The 23721-nt window shown below is 46.2% G+C and overlaps 2 protein-coding genes across 2 annotated transcripts; both read right to left on the reverse strand.

Moving 5' to 3' along the window:
- Positions 1-1971: 1971 nt before the first annotated feature.
- Positions 1972-13357, reverse strand: atxn2l (ataxin 2-like). Its single transcript, XM_030793603.1, has 24 exons — positions 13152-13357; positions 12740-12846; positions 11553-11592; positions 11267-11323; positions 10836-10907; positions 10391-10565; positions 10100-10221; positions 9781-9872; positions 9184-9417; positions 8645-9012; positions 8300-8386; positions 7800-7904; positions 7591-7659; positions 7378-7439; positions 6914-7290; positions 6671-6740; positions 6433-6579; positions 6149-6212; positions 5806-5966; positions 4325-4457; positions 3927-4036; positions 3362-3544; positions 2598-2790; positions 1972-2065 (listed from the first exon to the last, which is right to left on the reverse strand). Exons 1-24 carry the CDS (start codon positions 13170-13172, stop codon positions 2007-2009), a joined length of 3108 nt encoding a protein of 1035 aa, XP_030649463.1. The 5' UTR covers positions 13173-13357; the 3' UTR covers positions 1972-2006.
- Positions 13358-15705: 2348 nt separating this feature from the next.
- Positions 15706-23652, reverse strand: sh2b1 (SH2B adaptor protein 1). Its single transcript, XM_030793604.1, has 9 exons — positions 21881-23652; positions 20700-20801; positions 20364-20455; positions 19940-20016; positions 19614-19766; positions 19109-19320; positions 18355-18529; positions 17262-17352; positions 15706-15969 (listed from the first exon to the last, which is right to left on the reverse strand). The coding sequence occupies exons 1-9, from the start codon at positions 23600-23602 to the stop codon at positions 15948-15950; spliced, it is 2646 nt and encodes an 881-aa protein (XP_030649464.1). The 5' UTR covers positions 23603-23652; the 3' UTR covers positions 15706-15947.
- Between the last annotated feature and the right edge of the window lie 69 nt (positions 23653-23721).

The raw sequence follows: 23721 nt of genomic DNA on the forward strand, positions 1-23721 counted from the left end.
TGATTTCAAATAAATAAAAATAAAAAGAATATGGTATGTAGGTTGTCTCCCCTCGGTTGTTAAAGTTGCTGTAACTAATACTTTCTTCTAGTTTAAATGTAAGCCAAGACAATATTAACGTACAGAGACACAGAAGTTGCTGTTTGCTCATAATCGTCTGTTTCTTCAATGGACGCTGCTTCAGAAACGAACACATCTTCATATTGTTTCAAACCTTCATGGTTGTAATGACACAGTTCTGACATAGGTGTGTGTGTGTGTGTGTGTGCGCGCGTTTTTCTCCTCAGCCGCGTCCATGGGAAGTATGGATAGTGCAGAAGGTGACTACGTGAATGCTCCAAGTCAGGCTCCCATCCACTGTAAGTTATTAGCATTTCTGATGTATCATTTATCAGTCACATAAAACCAAACAATTGTGTGCTATTTTTTTTACCATAATCACTGCAGCATCTCTATAGTAATTCGTTACTTTGGGCAATGCGATCCTGCATTCGATAGTACGTAAAACCTAAGACTGAAATTTTGTTGTCCAGCAATTTATGACAAACAACGTGGCATTGTCAGGTTATACTATGAATACTAATTTTATATAAAGTATTTCAAAAACTGTGAAAACGGTTTGGGGTTTGCATCGAATAGAATTTAAACCAGTAGAAACCATTATATCTGAGCATTCAAATTCAGCATCAAACTTTGCCAAGCTAAATCTGTAACTTAATGGCATGAGAACAAGGTTATATCATTCCTCCGTGTGACGGTTTTTTCATGTACCCCCCTCCTCTCTTCTCTCTCTCTCCCCTTCGGATACCTGAAATCTTTGCTTGATAACTGAAAATGCCGGGAATGGAGGCAGTGACCGGGAAAGACTGGGGATATTAAAAATACGACGGCTTGAATCGTTTTAAGGAGATGACGCATGCCTACGTCATGTGTGTACTTGATAACCCGAGTGATCGAAAGGCGTAGTGAGATTGAAAGACCGAGTTATATTTAAATGATCACATTAACCACAAAGAAGTTGGGTTTAAAATAGGACTTAACATTTTTTTTCTTTTAATCCTTAAAGGATTTGCTGACAACTACTGAGAATGTTTATACCTTTCATTTTCTTAACTTAGCACAGTATTAACGCAGTGTGCCATTTTCTTTTTTTTACCATAATTACAATTAGTACCAGGCTTTGTCATTTTTTTTTAAGTTTTCCAATTTTGAGAAATATAATGTTGTTCGTGTGATGTGACGTTGTGCTTACCGTGACTGGAGGGGGGAAAAAAACGCTATGCTGCTGACAGTGTCCGTATTTGTTTGTCTTTTTTCGATCAGTGTTTGTTTATTATCGAAATAAAATCAGTTCACACCACAAAAGTGAGTCGGTGCCTTACCTTTAACTACAACAAAATCCAGTTTCAATAGGAGTAAGACACAAAGACAACCTGTCTGGAGAGTTTAAAATTTTATTTATTTTTTATACTTTTTAAACTTTTTTTTGTCTTTTTTTTTTAAATCTTTTTTTTTTTAATTATTTATTTATTTGTTTTGTTTAGGGGGTTGAGGGAAGAAGGGAGAGGACTGCACTTTTTTTTTTCTCTTTAAAAAAAAAGTTGTTCTTTTACTCATTTTTTTTTTTTCCTTGCCCCTCTCTCCGTCTCTCGTTCGGACACTCTCCGTGTCCCCGTCTACTCAACTTAAAAATGACCACGGGAAAAAAAAAAAAAAAAAAAAAATCAGTCTTTGCAGATGATTAAAATTAAAAACCAACAAACAAACAAACAAAAAAAAAAAAAACTCTATTCTTTTTCTGCAGAGGGACAGTATATATGTGTGTACTGCCTCAGACTAGAGTCCAACAAAAGGGAAGTCTTTCTCTTTGTCTCTCTCTCTCGTCTGTCTGTCTGTCTCTCTGTGTGTGTGTGTGTGTGTGTTGCGGAGGGGGGGGGGGCAGGTGGGGTAATGGGAGGGGGGGGCTCAGGTACGCTCTGATCTCCACACTCCTTGACTGGGTTCTCTCAGTTCCCGGGGGGGTGGAAGGGGAGCTGCTGGGGTGGGTGTGGCTGCACCTGGACAGCTGTGAGTGGAAAACAAAAAAAAAAAATGAAGAAAGGTCATAATCATTCACACACTAAATAGCAACAACAACAAAAATGACGCTTCCTAACAATAGCTTGTGTTTATTATCAGTGCTGGGGGGGGCGGGAAAGGTCTACGTAACTGTGTGATATCACCCAGTATAAAATGTCACAAGGTTAAAAGGGGAGTTACTACTCCGGTACACATCAACATAGAAACAATAAACACTAAAGCCTTCAAAAAACACATCAACTCCACACTTTCCTGAAAGAGCAGCTGAATACTGGAAAACCCTGTGGATGGTAGTACCTACTGTTATTTACTTCCAAACAGATACATTTCCCCTACACATTAACATATAATATTAATACTAAGCATTTCATACACATTAATCAAATGTCTCCAAACAGGTAGCCTTTAGTGTCGTGTTAAGTAAGAACTAGAGGAAAACTCCATCCCCTTGACTACGCTGTATCGATGGCTCGTGGCGACAGAGTAAATCGCTGTCTTTTTGGGGAGGGAAGTCGCACCTTGGGGGTGTCCGATGTAGGCGTAGTGGGCCCCTTGCTGTGGGGGCGGGGGGCCGTGCTGAGGGTGCTGGGGGGCGGAGCCAGGGCCCTGCTGCGGAGGAGGGGGCGGGGGAGCGGCATGGAGAAGCATCACCTGTGGAGGGGCGTGGCCACCAGAGTGGTGGGGCCCAGAAAGCCCACCAGGGACATGGGTCTGAGAGAGAGAGAGAGAGAGAGAGAGAGAGAGAGCGCGCTCAGTGACTTCCTACTAACACTGAACTGGAAGAAACAAAACAAAACAAAAAAAAAATAAACACCACACTGACTCAATCCTAATGTTAAAGAGGACGACTGCAAAAACCTCTACACTAGAGATTTCAAATGTAGGACTGGAAGAGAACAGCCTTAGAGTGTTACTAGACAAAACAGAGAGAGTGAAAAACAGAAAGTGTGAAACGTTAAGAGTGATTACAAAAATGAAAGAAGAAGAGGGTGGAGAGTGAGAACGAGGGGGGTGGGGGGGAATAAAAGATAATGAGTAAGAACTGCTCCAGAGCGACTGCTTGAGACAGCACAAAAAAACAAAGTGAGAGAAAAGAGGGGTGGGGGGGGCAGATTTGTGGAAGACAACAACAAGCACAAGATTAAGACCTACGAAATGACACACAGCGGAAGATAAATAAGAGGAAGTGAGAGAGAGGGGCTTTCAGATGGAGTGACACTCAGAGAGAAACGTGAGAATGTGAAGACCAGGCTGTGTGAGTGTGAGGTGTGACGGTGCTTACCTGTGTGAGTGGGCTGATGGAGGGGTAGTGATGGGGTAGAGGTTGGGGTCCAGGCAGGCTGTAGCCCTGTAGGGGGTAAGAGGCCTGAGGGGAACTGTGCCCAGGGGGGAGGTTAGGCGGCGTGGGGGCAGAGAGGGGTGCAGAGTGGTACAGGGACTGAGGCTGGGGACCCGACTGCCCCGACTGTAAAGAGAGAGAGAGAGAGAGAGAGAGAGAGAGAGAGAGAGAGAGAGAGAGAGAGAGGAAACAGGGGTTAATAACATATCCACAAATTCTAACACGTTTATAAAACTCAATTAGAAAATCTAACTTAAGTAGGGAATAAATAATCAAAACCAAGAACTACAGGATAGAAAAATTTCAAAGACTCAAAATGGTGTAATTAACACGGTTGCTGTGGTAACGCTCAAAAGTCTCAGTGAAGCTGTGATAACACTGCAAATTAAAAAAAAAAAAAACAGGAAGGGTCTTTCATTGGTTTAGAGTCCGAAAAAGAAAAAAAATATTAAAAAAAAATCCTATATGATATGATTGGAGAGTCTGGTTGACTGACAGGTCGGTTTACCTGTCCCGGGCTGGGAGCTGGGTGCTGGGGAGGCGGCTGATTGCCTGTCGGGGTGCTGGAGGGCTGAGGGGGATGCATGGAGCCCGAATGATGAGAGAAGGACTGATGAGCTGAAACAAAGGGAGAGAGAGGGAGAGAGAGAGAGAGAGAATTTTATACTCATTTACATAACATTCAACATTTCTCTCTTTGAGAAACCAAAGACACGCAACTGTCTCCACAGATGCCATGTTTAACCTAATCTATGTTTTAGGAGACCAAAGACATAAACACATCTGGACATCCATGCCAGCGCTCTGGACCACCAGAGCACTTTCTCACCGCCTTCTTTAAAAACAATCCTCGATAAAGCTGTTGGAAACTCTTCCGGTTTAAACTCTCAGTCTCTCCAGACTTACCATACATGCCCTGCTGGGGTCCCGGGGGCCCCTCGCCCTGGCCCGGGTACTGTGGACCGGGCGGGGCCAGCGTCTGAGGATGTCCCCCTGAACTCAGCATCCGAGCACCTGCCTGAACCATGGAGTACATCGGCTGGGAGGAGGGAGAGAGAGAGAAACAATTTGAGTAAGCAGAACAGATAAGAGTAACAGAGCGACGCACATGAGGATGTTGGTAACCTGGTGCCAAAAGGAGAACACAGACAGAGGACTGTGTGGAGCTAGCACCACCTTGTGTTTAAACAGTGTTACAACATTCAAGAGTTCAAGGGCTGCTGTAGGGCTGTCGGCTTCACGACCTCTTAATGTGTTTTTTCTTTTTTTTTTTTTTTATTAGGAAGTACAGTCGACCCTCCGCATCTGCGAGTTCTAAATCCGCGGATTCAACCAACTGTGGTTCGAAAATATTCAAAAGAAAAAAAAGAAAATTCCAGAAAGTTCCAAATAGAACTATGTATTTTTTTCTATTTCTTACACGGCTTTGTTGAATACTCGATGCTGATTGGTCAGTTACGGCATTCTATTTCTGAACAGCAGACGGCCGCAATGAATAGCAGACCGTTACTACGGACGCGGTTCTGCATCTAACAGAAGACAATATTTCTTAGCGAAAGCGATAAAATAATTTTTAAACCAATATTTCATGTCAAATTATTGATTTCTTTAACGAGTAGCCCCGTAACAAGTGGGATTAACCCCGAATAACCCTGAAGCTTCACGCCGGTGTCCTGCATCACCCTTTCGGGGTTTATTTGGCAATAATGACAGGCTTGTTGTGCATTATCCCTGATATAGTTCTCTTTCAGAGTCTTTGAACGAAAGCAATCTGTAAGTGTTGAAAGAAAGAAAATGTTATGCTGTTTCTAAAGTGCATGTGTTGTGTAGTTAGGCCTACGATGGGTGCGTCTGTACTGGACATGTACAGGCTTCTTTTTTCATGTCATTATTCCCTAAACAATACAGTATAACAACTATTTACACAGCATTTACATTGCATTAGGTATTATTAGTAATCTAGAGATGATTTAAAGTGTATGGGAGGATGCGTGTAAGTTATATGCAAATACTACGTCATTTTATATAAGAGACTTGAGCATCTGCAGATTTTGGTACCCGCGGGGTGTCCTGGAACCAATCGCCCGCGGACACTGAGGGCCGACTGTACTTCCAAAGTTTATGTGGTTAATATAAGCGTATGGTTGGTTGAAAAAGAGAGAGAAAGAAAGAGAGAAAGAGGGAGAGAGAGAGAGAGAGAGAGAGACAGAGAGAGAAAGAGAGAGAGAGAGAGAGAAAAAGAGAAAGAGAAAGAGAGAAAGAAAGAGAGAGAGAGGGAGAGAGAGAGAGAGAGAGAGACAGAGAGAGAAAGAGAGAGAGAGAGAAAAAGAGAAAGAGAGAGAGAGAGAGATTTTAAAGAGAGTGTGATTGTGTTTTGGGGCGGGTACCTGTCCAGCATAGTGTGGCATGGCTGGTATGACTTGACTGTACTGCAGGTAAGACTGAGCGTAAGGGGAGGCCACCAGCGGAGCGCCGGCCGCAGACGCTGCCGCCTGGAGGATAGGGGGCGCTGATGAGTTGTGATCTGGGCGAGGTGGTACCACTGAACCTGAGAGAGAGAGAGAGAGAGAGAGAAAACGAACAAGAGATGGTGAAGAAAGACAAAGGAGAGAAGTGATTAATGGGTGAGGAGATATTCACAGATCACAACATGAAAGGTTAGTGCAGTCATCAACAAACATTTACACAACGGAATTAACAACAGCGTGTGTGCATGTGTGTGTGTGTTACCTTTATTTCTGGGGTATTTGCCCGAGTTGACTGTAGGCATGGTGTACTGATACACCCCAGGGGCCTAAAAGAAAGAAAAAAAACAAAACCACAATGAGAAATTGATCAAACCGAGTTAATACCAAAAACACACACACAAATCCATTTACACTCACATGACTCCCTATGATCCATACAGGAACCATATATAACACACGCTTATTCTCTTCCATGTGCTTCCTTTATCTAGTTACATGTCCGTGTGGGCACACAGAAACTGCATAGGCACACGCTGAGGGCCGTACCTGTACCTGATGTCCCTGTATGGGAAGGGGGGAGACATAGCCGAGGTAGGGGGTGTTGTAGATGGCGCCCTGCCCTGGTGGAGGCAACATCACAGATGGGCTTGGAGGAGTGGGGCGTGGCGGGGTGGGGGTCGACGAGGGTTTAGCCTGTGGAAAAAAAAAACACCAATGGGAGTCTGTGACTCTGTGTGTGTGTGTGTGTTTGTGTTTGTGTGTGTTTTGAGGGAGGTACACTCACCATACTCAGAGAACCTTTCGTGGGGTTAAACTCTTTAGCATTGGGATTAAGAGTTGACTTCTTCACTTGACTGAAGGAGACAGAGGAAAAAGCAGAGGGACTGTTATTAACAGTCGCGGAAGAGGGACATTCCAATTTCATAAAAAAAAACAACCTTACTGTAATCTAATCACCAGTGAGAAACAGTAACACACCAACACTCCAATCCCTCTTTTATGCACACACACACTCTCCCAAACTCACTCAGTCACGCCCTCCTGTCTCTCCGGGGCCTCCTGTCTGCCCTCCTCAGTGCCTGGGGTCCTAGCAGGCTGTGGCGTCCCTGGCGTCTGCCCGTCTGTGGTGCCCGGTTGCGTGGTGGTAGGAGTAGCTGTGGAGGAGGGTGTGGCTGCGGGTGTGGTCGTGGGCGGGGGAGTGGCGGTCGCTGTCGCCTCAGCGCTACCCTCTCTCCCTTTTTCCTCCGACGCCGCGGGCTCCTGGGTAGGGGTTGTGGGCGGTGCGGGCTGGGCTTCCGCCGAGGGGGCGGGGTCTGTTGGGGCTGGGTGGGCGGGGCCCGACTGAGCGGGCTCTGAGGGAGTGGTTGCGGTGCTGGGACTGGAGGGGGAGGAGCTAGTCTGGAGCTGCAACAGACAGATGTCATTAGATTTTTGAAGACGGTAAACAAATGCAGCCTTTTACTCGCGCGCAAGAAAATCAAACGCACTCACCCTAAATTCTTTCCCGAACTTCCGCAGTTCTTCGATATGTGACCTCTGCTGTACTGAGGGAGCTAACACAAGGGAGGAGGAAAAAAAAGGCGAAATAAAGGAGTGAACAAATAGATAGATGCCACAAAAGTGTCAGAGAAAATGCTAAAAACAGTCTGTTGAGGAGAAAAGATTGGGATATTTGTGGACAGGGGAGGCAGAGAAGAAAATTACCTTTGCTGCCTTTGCCCTCCTGTGGACTGGCTGAACTTTCTGTTCTCTCCTTGGCGAGAATCTCATTCACTGTGGGGGAGGGAGAGAGAAAGAGAGAGAGAGAGAGAAAGAGAGACAGGCAGACATTACATCAATGGCAGAGTACTTTTCAGACAACACGCAACAGTAAGTTGAGTATCAGGACTGTCTTTATCATCCTGAGTTCTCACCATCTACAGTGAACAGAATGGGGCCAGTGGGCTTGGAGTCCAGGTAAGGAGGGGCAGCCAGAGAGGGATCCTGGGAAGGGACGTCTGGTTTTGGGGAACGAGAGACTGGAGAGACACAGAGAGAGAGAGAGAGAGAGAGAGAGAGACAGAGACAGAGAGAGAGAGAGAGAGAGAGCAGGACAGAATGAGAGGGTGTGAGAATATCACCTCACTCTTTATACGAATGTGGAAGCTGAAAACGAGTGAGTCTGTGTGTGTGTGTGCGCGCGTGTGTGTGCGTGTCTGTGTGTGTGTGTGTGCGTGTGCATGTGTGTGTCTGTGTGTGCGTGTGCGTGTGTGTTTGTGTCTGTCTGTGTGCGTGTGCGCGTCTGTGTGTGTGCGTGTGCGCGCGTCTGTGTGTGTGCACGCGTGTGTGTGCGCGCACGTGTGTCTGTGTGTGTGTGTGTGTGCGCGTGTGTGTGTGTGTGTGTCTGTGTCTGTCTGTGTGCGCGTGTGTTTACCCGTAGGCGAGGAGAGGGAGCCGGAGTTGCGGAGGTTTCTGTTGGTCTGTCCTGGTCTTTGAGATTTGGGAGATGTTCTGGATGACACTGAGGGAGAAAGACAATGTTTAAAACCTCCCGCAGGTGAACTTTGAAAGTTTCTCTCGTGAACTATACATCTATCCATTGTACTGCTGTAAAAACATATCATTCTCCAACGTTATTTGAAATGATCCTTACGACATATTAGTCTAGATCTGATTACCAAAACACAGAGGCAAATAATTTGTCCAACACAAATAACGACTAGCTCTCCACCTCTCTGACTTCACACACACACACACACACACACACACACACACTCACCTCCATTCACAGGGCGTGCTGAGTCAGAGAGAGACTGTGGATGAGAGAGCGAATGGGGCAGTGTGTGTGGGGCGGGAGGGCTGGAGTGGCCAGGGTCCGAGGGGCGTGGCTGAGCAGGAGGACTGCTCTGTGATTGGTGAGGAGAATATCCCCCTCTGACTGACAAGGGGCTGCTCCTATCAGAGGGCGGGGTTGGCTGACCGCTGCCCGAGGGGAGGGGCGGTCTGGGGGACGAGCCTGAAGGGGCAGGTCTGTTTGTTCGATTGGGCAGAGAGGATAAACCGCCCCCTCTTTCTCTGTCGCCCCTTCCTGAGGCACCCATTTCTCGCTCTCTTGCCCGTTGGGGTAAAGGAATGTACTTGCCCTCCCTGAGAAGAGAAAAAATAAGATAAAGCAGTGAGTGAAATAGGACGAGGTACAGGTAAAATACGTATCAAAACGGACGAAGATGAGACGACGTTACGATAAGCCAAAAAAACCAGAAAGTGAGAGCGGGAGAACGAGAGGACGTTAAGAATGCGTAAGAAAAGAGGGTTCACCTGCTCGCGGAGCTGGAGAAGCCAGGACTGTCTCTCCCCCTCTCTCTCTCCGGACCGTCCCGTTCCCTGTCGCGCGCCACGGCGCTGTACTTATCCTCCTCAGATTTCCCTTCGTCGTTCTCTAGCGCCACTCGGTGGCGATATTGAGGACTGGACTCAATCTCACTGGCCAATCGGGCAGCTCTGGCCTCGCGCTGCCTAAAGCCCTCTGAATTCCCACGCTCCAGAGGAACTCTGGGGGGGAGAGAGAGAGAGAGAGTGTGAGAGTGTGTGTTATGGATCATTGTTATACCAGTGTTATATGGACCTGTATAACAATTCTGTTATACTGATACTATAGAACAGAATACTGTAACACAACTGCTTATGGCCGCCAATTAAACCCACCCTTCTCATCAATGGATTAAACTCATACAGAAAATAAGCCACCGACAAATTAACCAGTTAAAACGTCGTGAGAAATGGACATTGACAGGGTCCCTGGTAATCCAGTAAACGGGTAAAAACAATAAATAAGTGAGTAAGTAAATAAATAAAATAAAATAATGAATAAAGGGAGAGGTAAAAGCAATGTGAGGTGCTTGGGGCGTGTCTTACGTGTACATGGAGAGGCTGGAGTCATACGTGGACTTCACTCCGTACGTCTCTTCGTTAAAGCGGAACATCTCACTGGCGTCCCAACCATTAGACTGTCAGACAAAGGAGGAGCGAGAGAGAACGAGAGAGGGCGAGAGAGAGAGAGAGAGAGAGAGGGCGAGAGAGAGAGAGAGGGCGAGAGAGAGAGAGAGAGAGAGAGAGAGAGGGCGAGTAAGCGATATTTTACCTACTTTCTAGCTGTGCAAGGGGGTTAATATCTTTCTCCTAGTTCTATGAATGGGTGTGTGTGTTTGCGTGTATGGCTCTCTGTCTCTCTTACCGTGTCTGTCTCTAGGTCATAGTTCTCTCCGTTACTGTCTCCGCCGTCCCACCGCTGCAGAACTTTCTCTCTGTGGTCACCATTTACTCGCGTTGCACTGATTGCTGTGTCTGTGAAACTGTCTATAAACACAACCGCACCCGCACCCACACACATATTTAATGATTAAAAAAAATTGTGTTGCTCTAACATCCTAAAAGACATTGTCACCCATGCTATATCTAAACTGAAACTTTTTTTTTCAGAAGTAATAAAAGAAGCCCGCTCCTGTGAAGAGATTTGTAAACATACCTCTAGTAGCATAGTTGAGGTCAACATCTCTGCAGGTCATAGTAACTAGGTCAGTGGGGTTAAAGATCATTGTGTCTGTGATCTCCTCCCTTCTAGGGGGTGCAGGTGAACCCCCTCCGCCCCCGTCTCCATCCTCACTCTTCACCTTGTGGACTGCGTCCAGAGCCAGCTCACACTGTCGACAAGAACACAGTGTCAAAATCGAAGGAAGAGGGGAAGGAAAAAAAAAAACAAAAAAAAAAAACTACCTACAGTAGTTCTACCATGTACTGTAACAACAGCATGGCACGGATGGTATGTTCCGGAACATTTTACGTTAGCTCAGTGTTTTTTTTTTCTCTTTCTCTTTTTTTTCGGACGCAATATCGTGATACTGTATCAGTATCGTGAGCTGGATGTGCAGAAGCTGAGTACTGTAAAAACTTTAGCGAAGAGAGGTTCTTACCCGTGAGCTCAAAGTTTTAAAGATGCCCTCATAGATACTTCCATTTTTTACTCTAACATCACATGTGGAGCCCTGAGTAAGGGAGAGAGAGAGAGAGAGACAGAGAGTAAGTGAAAGAGAAAAAGAGATTCTTTTACGATGCACGATCTCATCATATGTAAGTGTCAGCTTTGTGTCACATTCACTGCGTTGCTGTGGTGAGAACAAACCCTACGTATTACACGGTTTCACTCACAGCTGTGCTCCCTCTGACTAAACCCTGATTCAGAGAAAGCTAACCATTACAAAGGCTCAACTGTTACACTACCATATGCTCAAGACATCTTGTCACCAGTCATATATACTCATATTTCAATCTTATTTTTCTAACTATTACAAACTGTAAGACTACTGTAAATCTCCATCAATTCTGTCTCCAAGCCAACACTCACCACCACTGCTGTAAGAAAATGAAGCATTCGGGCATTGTTGTAGACTCCTTCAAACATCTACAAAACCAAACAAAAAATGAAAACAATAGTTACTGTACAGACATATCCAGCCAGCGTCCAGTTTCTGACACAACATGTCACGAAATCAGAAAGTCAGTGACATAAGATATAGGTTGTGCAGAGCGGTAAACATAAAGCCACCAACGACAAAAGACTAAGTGTAAAGCAAAAGGAACTGCGTGTGTAACGGCTAAATTAAAGAATCTACTAGAAATGTGATACTTACAGGAGGAGACTGCGAAGGAGGTTTTACAGAGTTTCTGTTCCTATGAGAAAACGAGAGGAAATTTCAACATTAAAGCAAAGGCAGCTTATCGTAAAATAGACAAAATTCCTTCTTAGGCGCTTCACGTGCGTTTTAACACGTCCGTCATGAAAAGGAGAGCGGACGGGCAGTATTCGCCGGCAACTGCTGCCGACTAATAGAAAGCAGAAGTAACAGCTAACAGGCTACATAACCGCTATCAATATGCTAGAAGAGCACAGTTATCAACTAATACCAAAGTCATTTCGTTGACACTGCTGGACTGACACTGCATGACTATTACAACATTATTTAGTTGTGTTTTTTGGTCACAGCAGACAGGTAATTCTAGAAACGGAACTGATTACTTAACCATACAGGGTCTTTTCACAACAATAGAGAGCAAGCTAACACATTAGCTATATAAAAGCATCTACAATGTGCAATCGACAATTCGTACTAAAGAACACAAGAGACGAGTAGCAGTATCTACGGTTTTGTTTTTGTCCATTTGTTTGTTTTGAAATATAACGCGACACATGTCTTGAAAATAAGGCAACGTGGCTAATGCTACCGCTAAATTACGAGACAAGTCGGTTTATCGAGCTATTCATGTTCGTAAATTGAAGTCAATTATATTTCATGGCACCATAGATCGCTACGCTTATTAGCCACGATGTCATCGGTAAACCTCTCAAATTGCATTACTTTTTTGACATATGCATTCTTGTTCTTGTCCGACGTTGTCTCTGTCAAAAATGGCTCGAGTTGAGAGGTAAAACACACTATTCAGTATCCTTGAGCTGGAGAAAACAACAACAAAACACTGCTAATCTCTTCCTCTAGCCCACCCTAAAAAAGTATTTGGCCCACATTCACGTCGATCAATTCAAATCTCAACTTCATTGGTTGTAACACTGTCCCCAAAGTAAACCGCTGATGTTAGGTACCAGCTTGCTCCCGATTTGCCGAACTGTATGACAATCATCAGCTTTCTCTTAACCAATTGGCTGAGAGATATTACTCTGCAGATGATTCACCTATTGGTCTGTTCTTTCAGTATCGTACAATATATGCACCAAACACGCCCACTTTAACCGGTAGGCCTCAAGTTAGGCTTTCACGATCCCCGGACTTTCTGTGATAGCTGGCCAGGCCAACGAAAATACCTTCCAGGCGTTGCTCGGTTGGCGCTGCTCCCGGCGGCTGAAGATGACATGCCGGTCGGCCCAGTGGTTCCATTTGAGGTTTTGCGACCGCCCGGTCCGGGTTGTTGCTGTGTCGATAAAGGCTATTACATTGAGGCACTTTTTTTGGGGTAACACCGTTTATTGCAACCAAAAATTAGAGACAACAGTTTAAACATTTAGATGCGGCTAGCTAACCTGTAAACTAGCTAGGTTAGCAATGAATGTGAAAGTTGGATGTGCCAACACCAATTAATTTAATCACTCTGTTAATCCGCTTCAACACAGATATATACAAACTTGAACAAATGAGCTCAGTCAGCGTGATTTTAACATTTCATCAGAGGCCAAGCGACCCACCAACCACAGGAAGATGTTTTAAAATTCAACTCACGTTCTGTCGGCGGCAAGACATAGCTGAACTTTGCTAAGCAGCTAGCAGTTTCCCCCGATGTTTCCTATTGCAAGCTAGCAACCCCACTAGCTTAAGGTCTGTTATAGTTGCTTCCGAATTCCTCTAAATTGAGTTTGGTAATCTTCTCCTTGAAACCACAATATCCGACCCAGTTTAATCCGATGGCATGTCATCAGCACACCAATATAAGTAGGAAACACCGTATTTGTTTCTGCTAGGTCAAAATTGTCAGCACAAGTCAATGGATTAGCCTCGTGCGCGCCACAGGCAAGTGGGAGGTCGCTGAAGGCGTGAGCGAGTTTGTCGGGCGCGCGATCTGCCCAAGTGGCCGGCAAACTTCATGAACGAGCACATATCATGAACATTAGTTCCTAACCGGTTCCTCATGCTAAACATCATCTCGCTTTTTTTTTTTTTTTTAACAGCACCCACGCACTTGCACACATTAAAAACACAAAGACACTTTGTTTCAGTATAATTATATTATATCATATCATTATTATTATCATCATCATTAAATTTAATGTAGTACCTGAAACTCTAATTACACAGCGTGGACAACACTGCCCACCTCAACACACGGTCCCAGCACAGAGAGAGAAAGAGACCCAAGAGAGAAAGAGAGAGAGAAAAGGCACAAATAGAAGTTCAAAACAAGGAGGAAGAGAAAGGAAGCAGTGGCATAATGTCTAAGAAAGATAGAAATCAGAGATAAGACAATGCTGATGATGGAGTAGAAAAAAGGAAAAAAAAAAAAAAGAAGAAAAAATTGGCTGACACAGTGGATAAAAAGAGAGGGATGAATTACAGTTTGAGAGAAAAATGAAGGGAAATAAAGACAGGCACTGAACTGGCGGACACGGTAACACGCTCACGTGCGCGCACGCACGCACACACACAACGACGAAAAACAAAAATGACTGGCACAGAGCAAAAAGGGAACGACACAGTTAACAACACAGAAAGGCACAAGAAGAAAAGGGCTCTCTTTTCTTTTTTTTTATCATCTTTTTTTTTTCTTTTCTTTTCCTGAAGCTAAATGAAACATAAGCAAGGAACAGGGGTAGTGTGAGACAGACTGAGTTAGGTCATGACAAGCAATATAAAAAGGCACATTTCTTTTTCTTAACTCAAAACAGAATTTGGAGAACAAGTATAATGCATACACAGAGTAAACAACGTACAATAAAGGCATTTTAAAACAAAAAATAAAATAAAATTAATACTATTATTTAGACAATTATTACCATCCCTATTATAATTGTTATCATCGTTATCAATAATGAACTATTTTTGTCTTGCTAATGAGGGACTCTGCCTCTCTCCTCTGGTCTAAACCATTGCAGAAAACTCATGAATGAAACTGAAGACAGTGTGTACACATGTGAGTGTGTGTGTGTGTGTGTGTGTGTGGGAGAGAGAGAGAGAGAGAGAGAGAGATGAAGAGAGAGGTAGACTGGCATGAGCATTAAGAGAAGAACTTGGACAGCAATACAAACAGGGGACAGCTCAGTCACAGTAGTAAGGATGGATATCACTAAAGAGAAAATGGAAAGACAGAAAGAGAGAGGGAGGGAAGAAGGCAGAAACAGAGAGAGAGAGAGAGAGAGGGAAGAAGGCAGAAACAGAAAGAGAGAGAAAGAGAGGGAGGGAGATGATGTCCTGTCTGCTCTAGCTTCAGGGTGTCCTTCTGAAGGGACAACGAGGACTCTGATCCAGACTCAGAGGTAAGGAGGCAGTGGGACAGGTTCAAATCTGTTTGTTTGTTTGTTTGTTTGTTTTTCCTCCGAGGCTAGGAAGAACAAGGATTTAGGAGCTAGTGTGGCCAAAAGTCATCAAATCCTGCCCAGCTATCGCAGCACCAGAACTGAATTGAACTCATGGTCAGTTTGTACAATAAGCAGCTTTGAATATCATGTATTAGAAATTGTTTTCGTACCAGAGAAAAAAAAAAAAGAATTAAACCTTAATCTCTCTGAATCATAGTACCACAGGTAGTACCATTAAGTTTGACAGTACCTACATAAGGACACAGTACCATTGAGAGTTACATTAGTGCTATTAGGGGTTGAAAGTACCTCCCTGACAGGAGAGGGCACTGTAACACTGGGTGTGACTGTTCCACATAAAAAAATATATTAAATTACTGTGAGGAGTTCATCAGCCTCGCTAATCACCAGGCTCTGATTGATTTAGTGTACTGTTATTTAGTGTTACTATGTCTCCTCTTTCATGGTCTCTCTCTCTTTCTCACTCACTCTTTCTCTCCCTCTCTCTCTCTCTCTCTTCTTATCTCCCCAGCGCATGTTTAATAGTGTTAGTAACTCTGCTCCTTCAACCCCCCCCACCCACCCACCCCCCCGGCCCCCCTTTCAGTCCTTTTTTTTCTTTTTTAATGAAGTGAAAATACTCATTGAAAAATGGCTCCGACATTCATCCTCTGTTCTCCTCCGCTGTCCGCGCCCCACCGGGCTTTCCTCGCTTCAGAAGAAGGAGTACTGGTTATCGATGGCTCTCGCCCGCCCTCCCTCCCTCTCCTCGCTCTCCGCTCCTTCCAGCTGTCGTAGAGGAGCCTCCCTTTCTCTTTCCTCGCACTCCTCCGCTCCGCTTCCGGCGCCTCCTCCTCCTCCTCCCACTCCCACTCCTACACCTCCTCCGCCGCCTCCTCCTCCTCCTCCTCCTCCGACAGCCTCTGTTTCATTCCCTCGTTCCTGCGGTGGGGTAGGGGGCGGCGGGCGCCCGGGCGGAAGAGGGGGAGGCGGGGGTTGTGGGGGGCTACGGGGTCTGCTGGTCAAGTCTGCGAGAACAAAAAGAAGAGGGAGGAAAAGAGATAGAGAGAGAGAAAGAGAGAAAAGTGGTAGCGGCAAAAAGGCATAAATGATGTAGGAAGAGAAGTAGGAGTTGAAAACAAGATGACGGGGGGGATTACAGAGAGAAATCCAAATTTCAAAAGAGAGAGAGAGAGAGAGGAAGGAAGGAAAGGAGAAGGAGAGAGAGAGAAGGAGAGAGAGAGAGGAGAGAACAGTGTGAACTCCGTGGGCCAGCTGTGAAATATGCATGTTTTGTTTTGGTTTTTTTGGTCTTTTTTTTTTTTCCCCAAGAGATGGATTCTGTCTATTGTCACAGTTACACAGATGGCCAATACCTTGTCTCCATGACGACAAACCATTCTAGACGTTTTTAAAACAAATTTTCAATTGTTAATATCTTACATTTCTATTACATTTGTCACTCAATGAAGTTTTAAGTGATTCGCCAGAAAACAGATACCCTGATGAAATCAGACTTGTATTTGAAGTGGAGACAGAGCTTACTGTGTCTACTGTGTGACAAGAGATCATTTGTTAAAAATAAAAGTAATAAACAAACAAACAGAAACTCTATGGAGAACAGTGTTCTGTAGAACACTGACCGACAAGCTAGAGTGAGTGGTGTTCTAATGGATCTGTTATCCAATGAAAGACACTGTAGGGTGGGTCTATGCAAATTAAACCCAGCAGTGAATGAAGTTAGGCAGACAGATGTGTACTGATGTAAACAGATGATCTGCTCCTCCACTCACTCCATATGGTGGATGAAAATCATGATTCCCACCTCTCCCTCCATCCACTCTGTCCATCCTTATCTCTCTCTTTTAACACTCTCCTCATCTCTCGCTCTCTCTATCTTTCCACTTCTCCTAAAACATCTCAAGCTCTCTCTCTCTCTTCTCTCAATAGTTTGGACTGAGCCAAACATTCTCTAAAACGCTTTCTTTCTCCTTCTTCTTCTTCTTCTTCTGTGTTTTAAGCATCAAGCATCTCATCTCTCTCTCTCTCTTTAGTATAGTTCTCAGAGTCCCTCTCTCCATCTTTCTCCATCTCATCCATCCGACTCTGAGTTTCCTCTTAAATGGATTTAAGCTGAACTTTTAACACTGCACTAACCTCGTCATATATCCAAATTTCTTTGCCTAACTGAGGCATTTCATTTGGCTTTACTCAGTTATTGATCTCACCCATCACACCTCCCTCCCTCTTTTTTTTCTCTTCCATCTCTCCCTCACACTCTCTCTCTCTCTCTCTCTCTGTTGAATCTGGTCTCACTTACACACAGTCAGAGATGGGGGTTGATGGAGAGTCAGGGTGGCGCGTGGTGATGACATCACAGACTGTGGGCCGGCTGCCTGCCCTCTCCCGGCCTGCGAAGATGACCCAACGACACACAACAACAGAGACAGCCAATCAGAGCTTTGGTAGGCACTGGGGGGGAGGGGGAGTGAGGCCTGAGGCAAGAGGATGAAGGGAAAAGCGGGGGGGGGGGGGGGGGGGGGGGGGGGGGGTCAGTAAGAGGTAAAGTCAGTGTTATAGAAGGATCACACAGGAGAAAAGAGAGGAGAGGGAGAGAGAGAGAGAGTTGTGAATTCAAGGTCAAATTAGGTTTTGAGTTATGACTAGGGGAGGAACGGAGAAATGTGACTTGTGCAGGAAGAGATGAGAGGAGAGAAGGATGGGTAAAATGAAAAGATGGAGTGAATAAAGATACGTGGAGTGGATGAGTGAACAGATTCAGATCAGAAAGAGAGAGGAGATGAGAAGGGTAAGGGGGGGGGGGGTTGCAGAAAGGGAGTCAGGCCATGCTTGCTGAAAAAATAAAAGTACAGAAAAATCAGATAATACAACAGGTCACAGGCTGAGAAACAAAGCCATGCACGGCAAACATACAGCACACGTTGCCTGTATGAATGATTCTATGCGCGTGTGTGTGCGTGTGAGTGTGTGTGCGCATTCAGCATTAACAGCTTCTGTGGAGGGATCATGCTATAGCAAAATTCCTCATTTGAACAGATTTATATATTTGTGACATCAACATTAACCCCAATGTATTGGCCATGTTGTTGTTCTGCACAAAACACGTACAGACACATACTTAACACCAGACAAACACACTATACTCCTCTTTTCTTATGTGAGCACAATGTCTCTCTCTCAAACACTCACACAAATTCAGCTTAAACAAACATTCATACACAAAATCACTTTTTTACCTGACTTGAAGACTCTAAACTGTTTAATGTCCCATATTTCAGTAGAGACCAAAGTACATCTGACCACTTTTTTCAATATATATATTTTTTTTAATCTTTCTTTTTACCTGACCCAAACCAAAAACCCCCTTTTCCTGTCCGGGGGCCCCTTCATACCTGGTTGCCGGACCGCTGTGGCCCCCACAAAGCTGATGAGGGTGACGTCTGAGGCTCCCCCAGACTCTAGGGGAATTGGGTGCACCCGGAAATGCTCCAGCATGTCAAAGATAGACTGGAACCACAAGTGCTGTACACGACACTGTCCGTCCTCGTTCAGAGAGAGACGCAAGTGCTGCAAGAGAGAGAGAGAGAGAGGGAAAGAGAGGAACAGGGAGAGAGAGGGAGAGGGAAAGAGAGGAACAGGGAGAGAGAGGGAGAGGGAGAGAGAGGGAAAGAGAGGGAGAGAGAGAGAGGGAAAGAGAGGGAGAGAGAGGGAGAGAGAGAGAGGGAAAGAGAGGAACAGGGAGAGAGAGGGAGAGGGAAAGAGAGGGAGAGAGAGGGAGAGAGGGAGAACAGTGAGGACAACATTGGGGAGAGAAACACACAATAATGTTCAATATGAACTGTGAAGCAAACAAAAGTGAGTTATATACACAAATCATATACTCTTACACATCCATACACAGAAAGTACAGTTTATACACACACACACACACACACACACACACACACACACACACACACCCAGCCCTAGAGCTGCTTTCACACTCACATCTTGTGAGCTTTATGCACACCCATGAACTCTGCCACACACATACACACGCACACACACACACACACACGCATACACACTCGATACACACACACACACACGCGCACACTCGTACACACTCATACACACACACACACGCACGCACACGCACACACCAACCTTAGCTTTGCCCTGGAAGTTGAAGGTGAGCACATACTCCCCGCGGCGTGTTTCGCTCTGTCGTACCAGGAAGACGCCGTGGCTGGCCATCCCCCCCGCCAGCACCAGCTGTGCCGCCTTCAGTCGGGAGAGCGTGCCGTGAAACCACTGGCACTCGCTCAGGGGGTGCTCCACCACCTCTGTAACAGAGCCCTCGGAGAACAGGAACGAGCCTGTGGGGGTGGGGGGTGGGGGGGTGTAAGTGAGAGGGGGGAAGTCATCAAAGTGGAGGCTGATGTGTGATGTTTTTAAATATCATGTAAGTGTACAGGATGTACACAGACTCAACTAAAGGCTGTGTGTGCGCATTTGTGGGTGTGTCTGTGTGTTTAAATGAAATTGGATTGGTTAATACAGGGTGTGTGTGTGTAAGCAGGTGTAGGTTTTGCTGAGTGTGTGTTTGTGTGTGTGCGGGTGTGTGTGTTGGGTGTATTATATGAGTGTGTTTGTGTTTATGAAGCTCTACCCGTGGCATCTGGTGTCTCAGCAAAAGGCGTGCCAAGGCTAGCTCCGCCCCCACCCAGGAGTCGGCTGTCTGATTCGTCAAGAGGAGCACGAGGTGGTAACTCAGGGGGAAGAGGTTCAAGCAGTGGAGAGCCTCCAACGCCACCATAACATACTACAAAAGAAAATCGTTACCGTTACAATTACAACTACACTGTAGAATCATTGTAACATTTTTATTCAATTCAGATATGTTTAAATGAAAAAGAAAGACAAAGCTTCAGTTCTCAGTAGGTTTTTCTTTCAAGACAAAACCGTGAAACAAACTGAGCCGTGATGTGAACTCACCTTGAGAGTTGAAATCGGGCGTGCTGCTCAGATCAGGCTGCGTACCTCCACACACTCCCTCAGTGTCCTCCTGCTCACTAAGAGAGGTCACAGAGAGGTCGTGACCTTCCACTTACATACATGTCCTGTTTACAAAACACTACTCTGTACCAGGGCCTGATCCTCTCAAACTGGACTACGTCACTCCGTACAAGCACACTGAAGTGCTTGTGTTTATTAGACTCACATATTTAATCAGACGGTGTATAATATTTTGTTAGACTGTGTAAGCATGTGTGTATTGACCAAGCAGTGTTCTACAATATTGTTCTGTCACTCGCTTTGTTAGGTCTTCTCCATGTGGAAAATAAGGTTAAACACTGAACTGAAGGCAGCATTTCCTTCTTCTTCTTTTTTTTTTTTTTAAACAGTTTTGTCCTTTTACCTTAGACAGATGCCATTCCTAATGTCACTCAACCAGGCCCTCATCTGCACCGCGTCTCTGGTCTCAATCACATACTGCACCTGTCCTTCCAGCTGAGAGAGAGAGACAGAGACAGAGAGAGAGAGAGAGACGTGAATGGAAAAAAAAAAGTTTGATAGAAATCACAGTTAAAGATGATAGAGAGGACCTAAGACGGAGAAGAAGAGCGACGGGGGGGGGGGGGGGGGGGGGGGAAGAGGGTCGAAAACGGAGCTTCGTCAGCGAGAAAAGAAGAAAAGAAAAGCAATTCAAAAGGAGAGGGATGGTGAGGAACGAGAGAAGGAAAGCTGAAAATACCTGCAGTAGGAACGTGTTCTCCTTGTCTGGCACCTCCAATGCTGTGGTACTCCTCACGTCCATAATGGAGCAGCATGGGACAGTCAGTCTGGGTTTGGAGGACTGGGGGAGGAGCAGAGAACAGGGATGGGCGTCTGTTTCAACTCATTCAGGCGAATGGTGCATTCCTAAACCAACTTTACATCCAGGGGTGACAGGCCACTTGACTTAAAGAGCACTGGATTCTAATGACGTAAGTATCAAAATATCAAAATACCAAAATCTTAAATTGATGTGTGCTCTCGGTTTTCTCAAAGACATTTTTGTGAGCGGGTCACAAAAAAAAAAACCTGGTGCCGCTGTATGGATTCAGGTGAGGCGCATCACAAAAATGAATAAACAAACAAACAAACAAAAAAACCCTGTGTAACTCAGTACTACCTAATTTTTGAGGTCAAACATCGGGTTGTTTTCATGATCAGCAGATCTGAACGGTGTTCCTGATTTTAGCAAGACTGGTCCAGAATAAACCAGGACTTAAAACCTAAATGGGTTTGCATACTGGTTTGTATAATGGGTGTGTATACTGGGCGTTTAGAGATGGGTATTAATATGGAGTTGAATGCAAGCCACACACAGGGAGCCGACGTGAGTTAAACATCGTTGACGGCTCGTTATTAATCTGATCAATTAATTCAGTCAGTAAATCAGTCTTTTCAATTGGGCCATGAAAACCGTTCCACTGCTGCATGCTCTGCAGTTCATCAACATAAGTGTGAGATGGATTCACCTAAACATACTAATAAAAGGTTTGACCTTATTGACCTCTGTAGCATGACTATGAAAGACAGCAATACTTCAAAGCAGCAATACTCCAAACTCTCTCCAGGGACAACAACCTACTCTACATATTTGTTGTACTTCTCCATCATCTCTTATCATTAAGCTGTTCAGCATGTTCATATCAATCATAACGCTCAAGGGGAAGCAAGATTTGCAGACGCATACGGACTTAGAAGTTTTTAATGCAGGTAGTATCTATACTTGGGTCTGAATGGTAAATTTTGGGGTTCTTGTCTAATCAGAAATCGTATCTAAGTTGAGATGGTCGGCTTTGACGGTCAGCCTTTTGTCAGCTGCATCAGATTAAAGTACTTCAATTCAAGCCACAGTTGAAGTTGACCAAACCAACTGAATCTCACCTTTGGCGGAATGAAAAATTCCAAGAAGTACTCCTCTCCTCTCTCTCCGCCTTCTTTGTCTCTTTCCCTTAGCACTAGGCGACACTTGTGCCAACGGCTGCCTCTACCGCCCACAGCGCCTCCGCTGGCCAGGGGCTGCGCTGCACCAGTCTGTCCTGCGGCGGGACCAACGTTACTGGTGTCAGCGCCATGGTGAAGCAGTCCGAAAGAGAAGCCCGCAAAACCGTGCGAGCCGGCAAACTCGTCAGTGGAGGAGCAGACGCTGACACCTCCTTCTCGGACCAGCCTGCCTGTCTTGCGGGGAGCGCCGGCGCTACTTGGGGGGAGGGCCGAGGAGGGCGAGATGATCGAGGAGGTGGCGGAGGCGGGGACAACGGGAGGAGGCGAACGGGACAGCCGCAGTTTCTCGAGCCGATGACTCCACTTCTCCTTCTCTCCCTCCCCGTTGCTCCTCCTTCGGTCGCGGGCCTCGGAGAGGGAGAGGGACGTAGCGCTGCTGGAGGAGGACGGGGGAAGGGAGGATGAAGAGGAGTGAGGGAGAGAAAGAGGGAGGGAAAGAGAGACAGGGAGGGAAGCGGGGGTCGCCTGCGAACCAGAGTTTCTTTTCCCGTCTTGCAGGCCTGTAGTGTAGCTGTAGCTGGAGGGGAGGGGGACAGAGTTTGCGGAGCAGCTCTGGGGGGAGTCGCTGGAGGAGCTGCGCCAGTGCAGGATGCCCCGGACGCTTCCCCTTACGCTGCGGCCGACGCTGCGCAAGGAAAACCGCTTCTTCAGTTTGTTCTTGGAGTGACCGCCCCCAGACGGTGCTCCGTTGCCCTTAGAGCCAGAGTTCGAGGGTGTGCCAGACAGGATGGGAGTTCTGGGAATCTGGCTGGCGTCCGCTCTGTCGGCAAAAATCTCCCCATCTGCCTCTACCTCTTTGCCCGCCCCCTCCTCAGGCTCCGCCTCCTCTCCAGTCACTGGCCCCGCCCAGCTATCCTCCTCCTCTTCCATGTCCCCGTTGCCGGACAGATTGGCCGTTGGTTTAACCGTGATTCCTCTCTCCTCCCTCCTACCGTTATTTCCACCCATTGAGGAAGAGCAGGATGAAGAAGAAGAGGGGGGCAGGATCTGTGTGTGAGCATACGAGTCCTGGAAAGCCGTGGGGTTCGGAAATCTCTCTCCGCCGCGGCTTTCCAATCCCTGTCGACAGGACAGAGGCTTTGGCAGAGCCCGTGTGTGTGCAGGAGGGCAGGGAGCAGCAGCTTCTGGAGGCAGGAGAGGTGGAGAAGACGCCTCCTCTTCAAGAGACGTGGCGTCTGATTGGGCGACCCAGCTTCCCGCTCCCTCCCTGACCGCGCTGCATCCCTCCAGCTCACTCTCAAAGTGCCGGACGAACCGGTCGGTAAAACGTCTGCAGAAGGCAGCGGCGGAATCCGGGGAATAGTGCGGGTTCTCCAGCAGAAAAGCCCGGAAATGCCTAGCAAAGTCTCCGGCCGCGACCCGGGCGTGTAGCTCACAGAACTCGGTCCAGCTAAGGCAGGGTGAGGGGGAAGGAGTGGGGGTGTCTGACAGAGATGACGGAGGCTGACCAGCAGGGGGTGGAGGGGGTAAAGGTGGAGGTCGAGGAGAGATAGGCAAAAGCGAGGGGGAAGGAGGGGATGGAGAAGGAGACGGAGAAGGAGGAAGAGGGGAGGAGTTTGCCGCAGCACGTGGACTGGGCGGAGTTAAAAGGGAGCCGTTCATATCTGGTCTTATGATCGACTAGCTTTTTTTTTTTTTTCTCCTGCTCTGTCTCTCTCTTTTTTTTTTTTTTTTTTAGTGATTTGCTGTTCTGGTCACTAAAGATGACTGATCAGGGATTT

Source organism: Chanos chanos, chromosome 16 (genome assembly GCF_902362185.1).
Source record: "Chanos chanos chromosome 16, fChaCha1.1, whole genome shotgun sequence".
NCBI lineage: Eukaryota > Metazoa > Chordata > Actinopteri > Gonorynchiformes > Chanidae > Chanos > Chanos chanos.

Bases quoted from the DNA above. Each gene is read 5' to 3' on its own strand.
- atxn2l (XM_030793603.1), bottom strand. From the start codon at position 13,172: ATGTCTTGCCGCCGACAGAAC. The intron at 11,593-12,739 runs GTATTTTCGTTG...GTTTTCTCATAG, and splicing joins AACCGAGCAACGCCTGGAAG to GAACAGAAACTCTGTAAAAC. The intron at 10,566-10,835 runs GTAAGAACCTCT...TCTTGTCGACAG, and splicing joins TTAAAACTTTGAGCTCACGG to TGTGAGCTGGCTCTGGACGC.
- sh2b1 (XM_030793604.1), bottom strand. From the start codon at position 23,602: ATGAACGGCTCCCTTTTAACTCCGCCCAGTCCACGTGCTGCGGCAAAC. The intron at 20,456-20,699 runs GTATTTTCAGCT...TCTCTCTCTCAG, and splicing joins AGAACACGTTCCTACTGCAG to CTGGAAGGACAGGTGCAGTA. The intron at 17,353-18,354 runs GTATGAAGGGGC...TCATCTTCGCAG, and splicing joins CACAGCGGTCCGGCAACCAG to GCCGGGAGAGGGCAGGCAGC.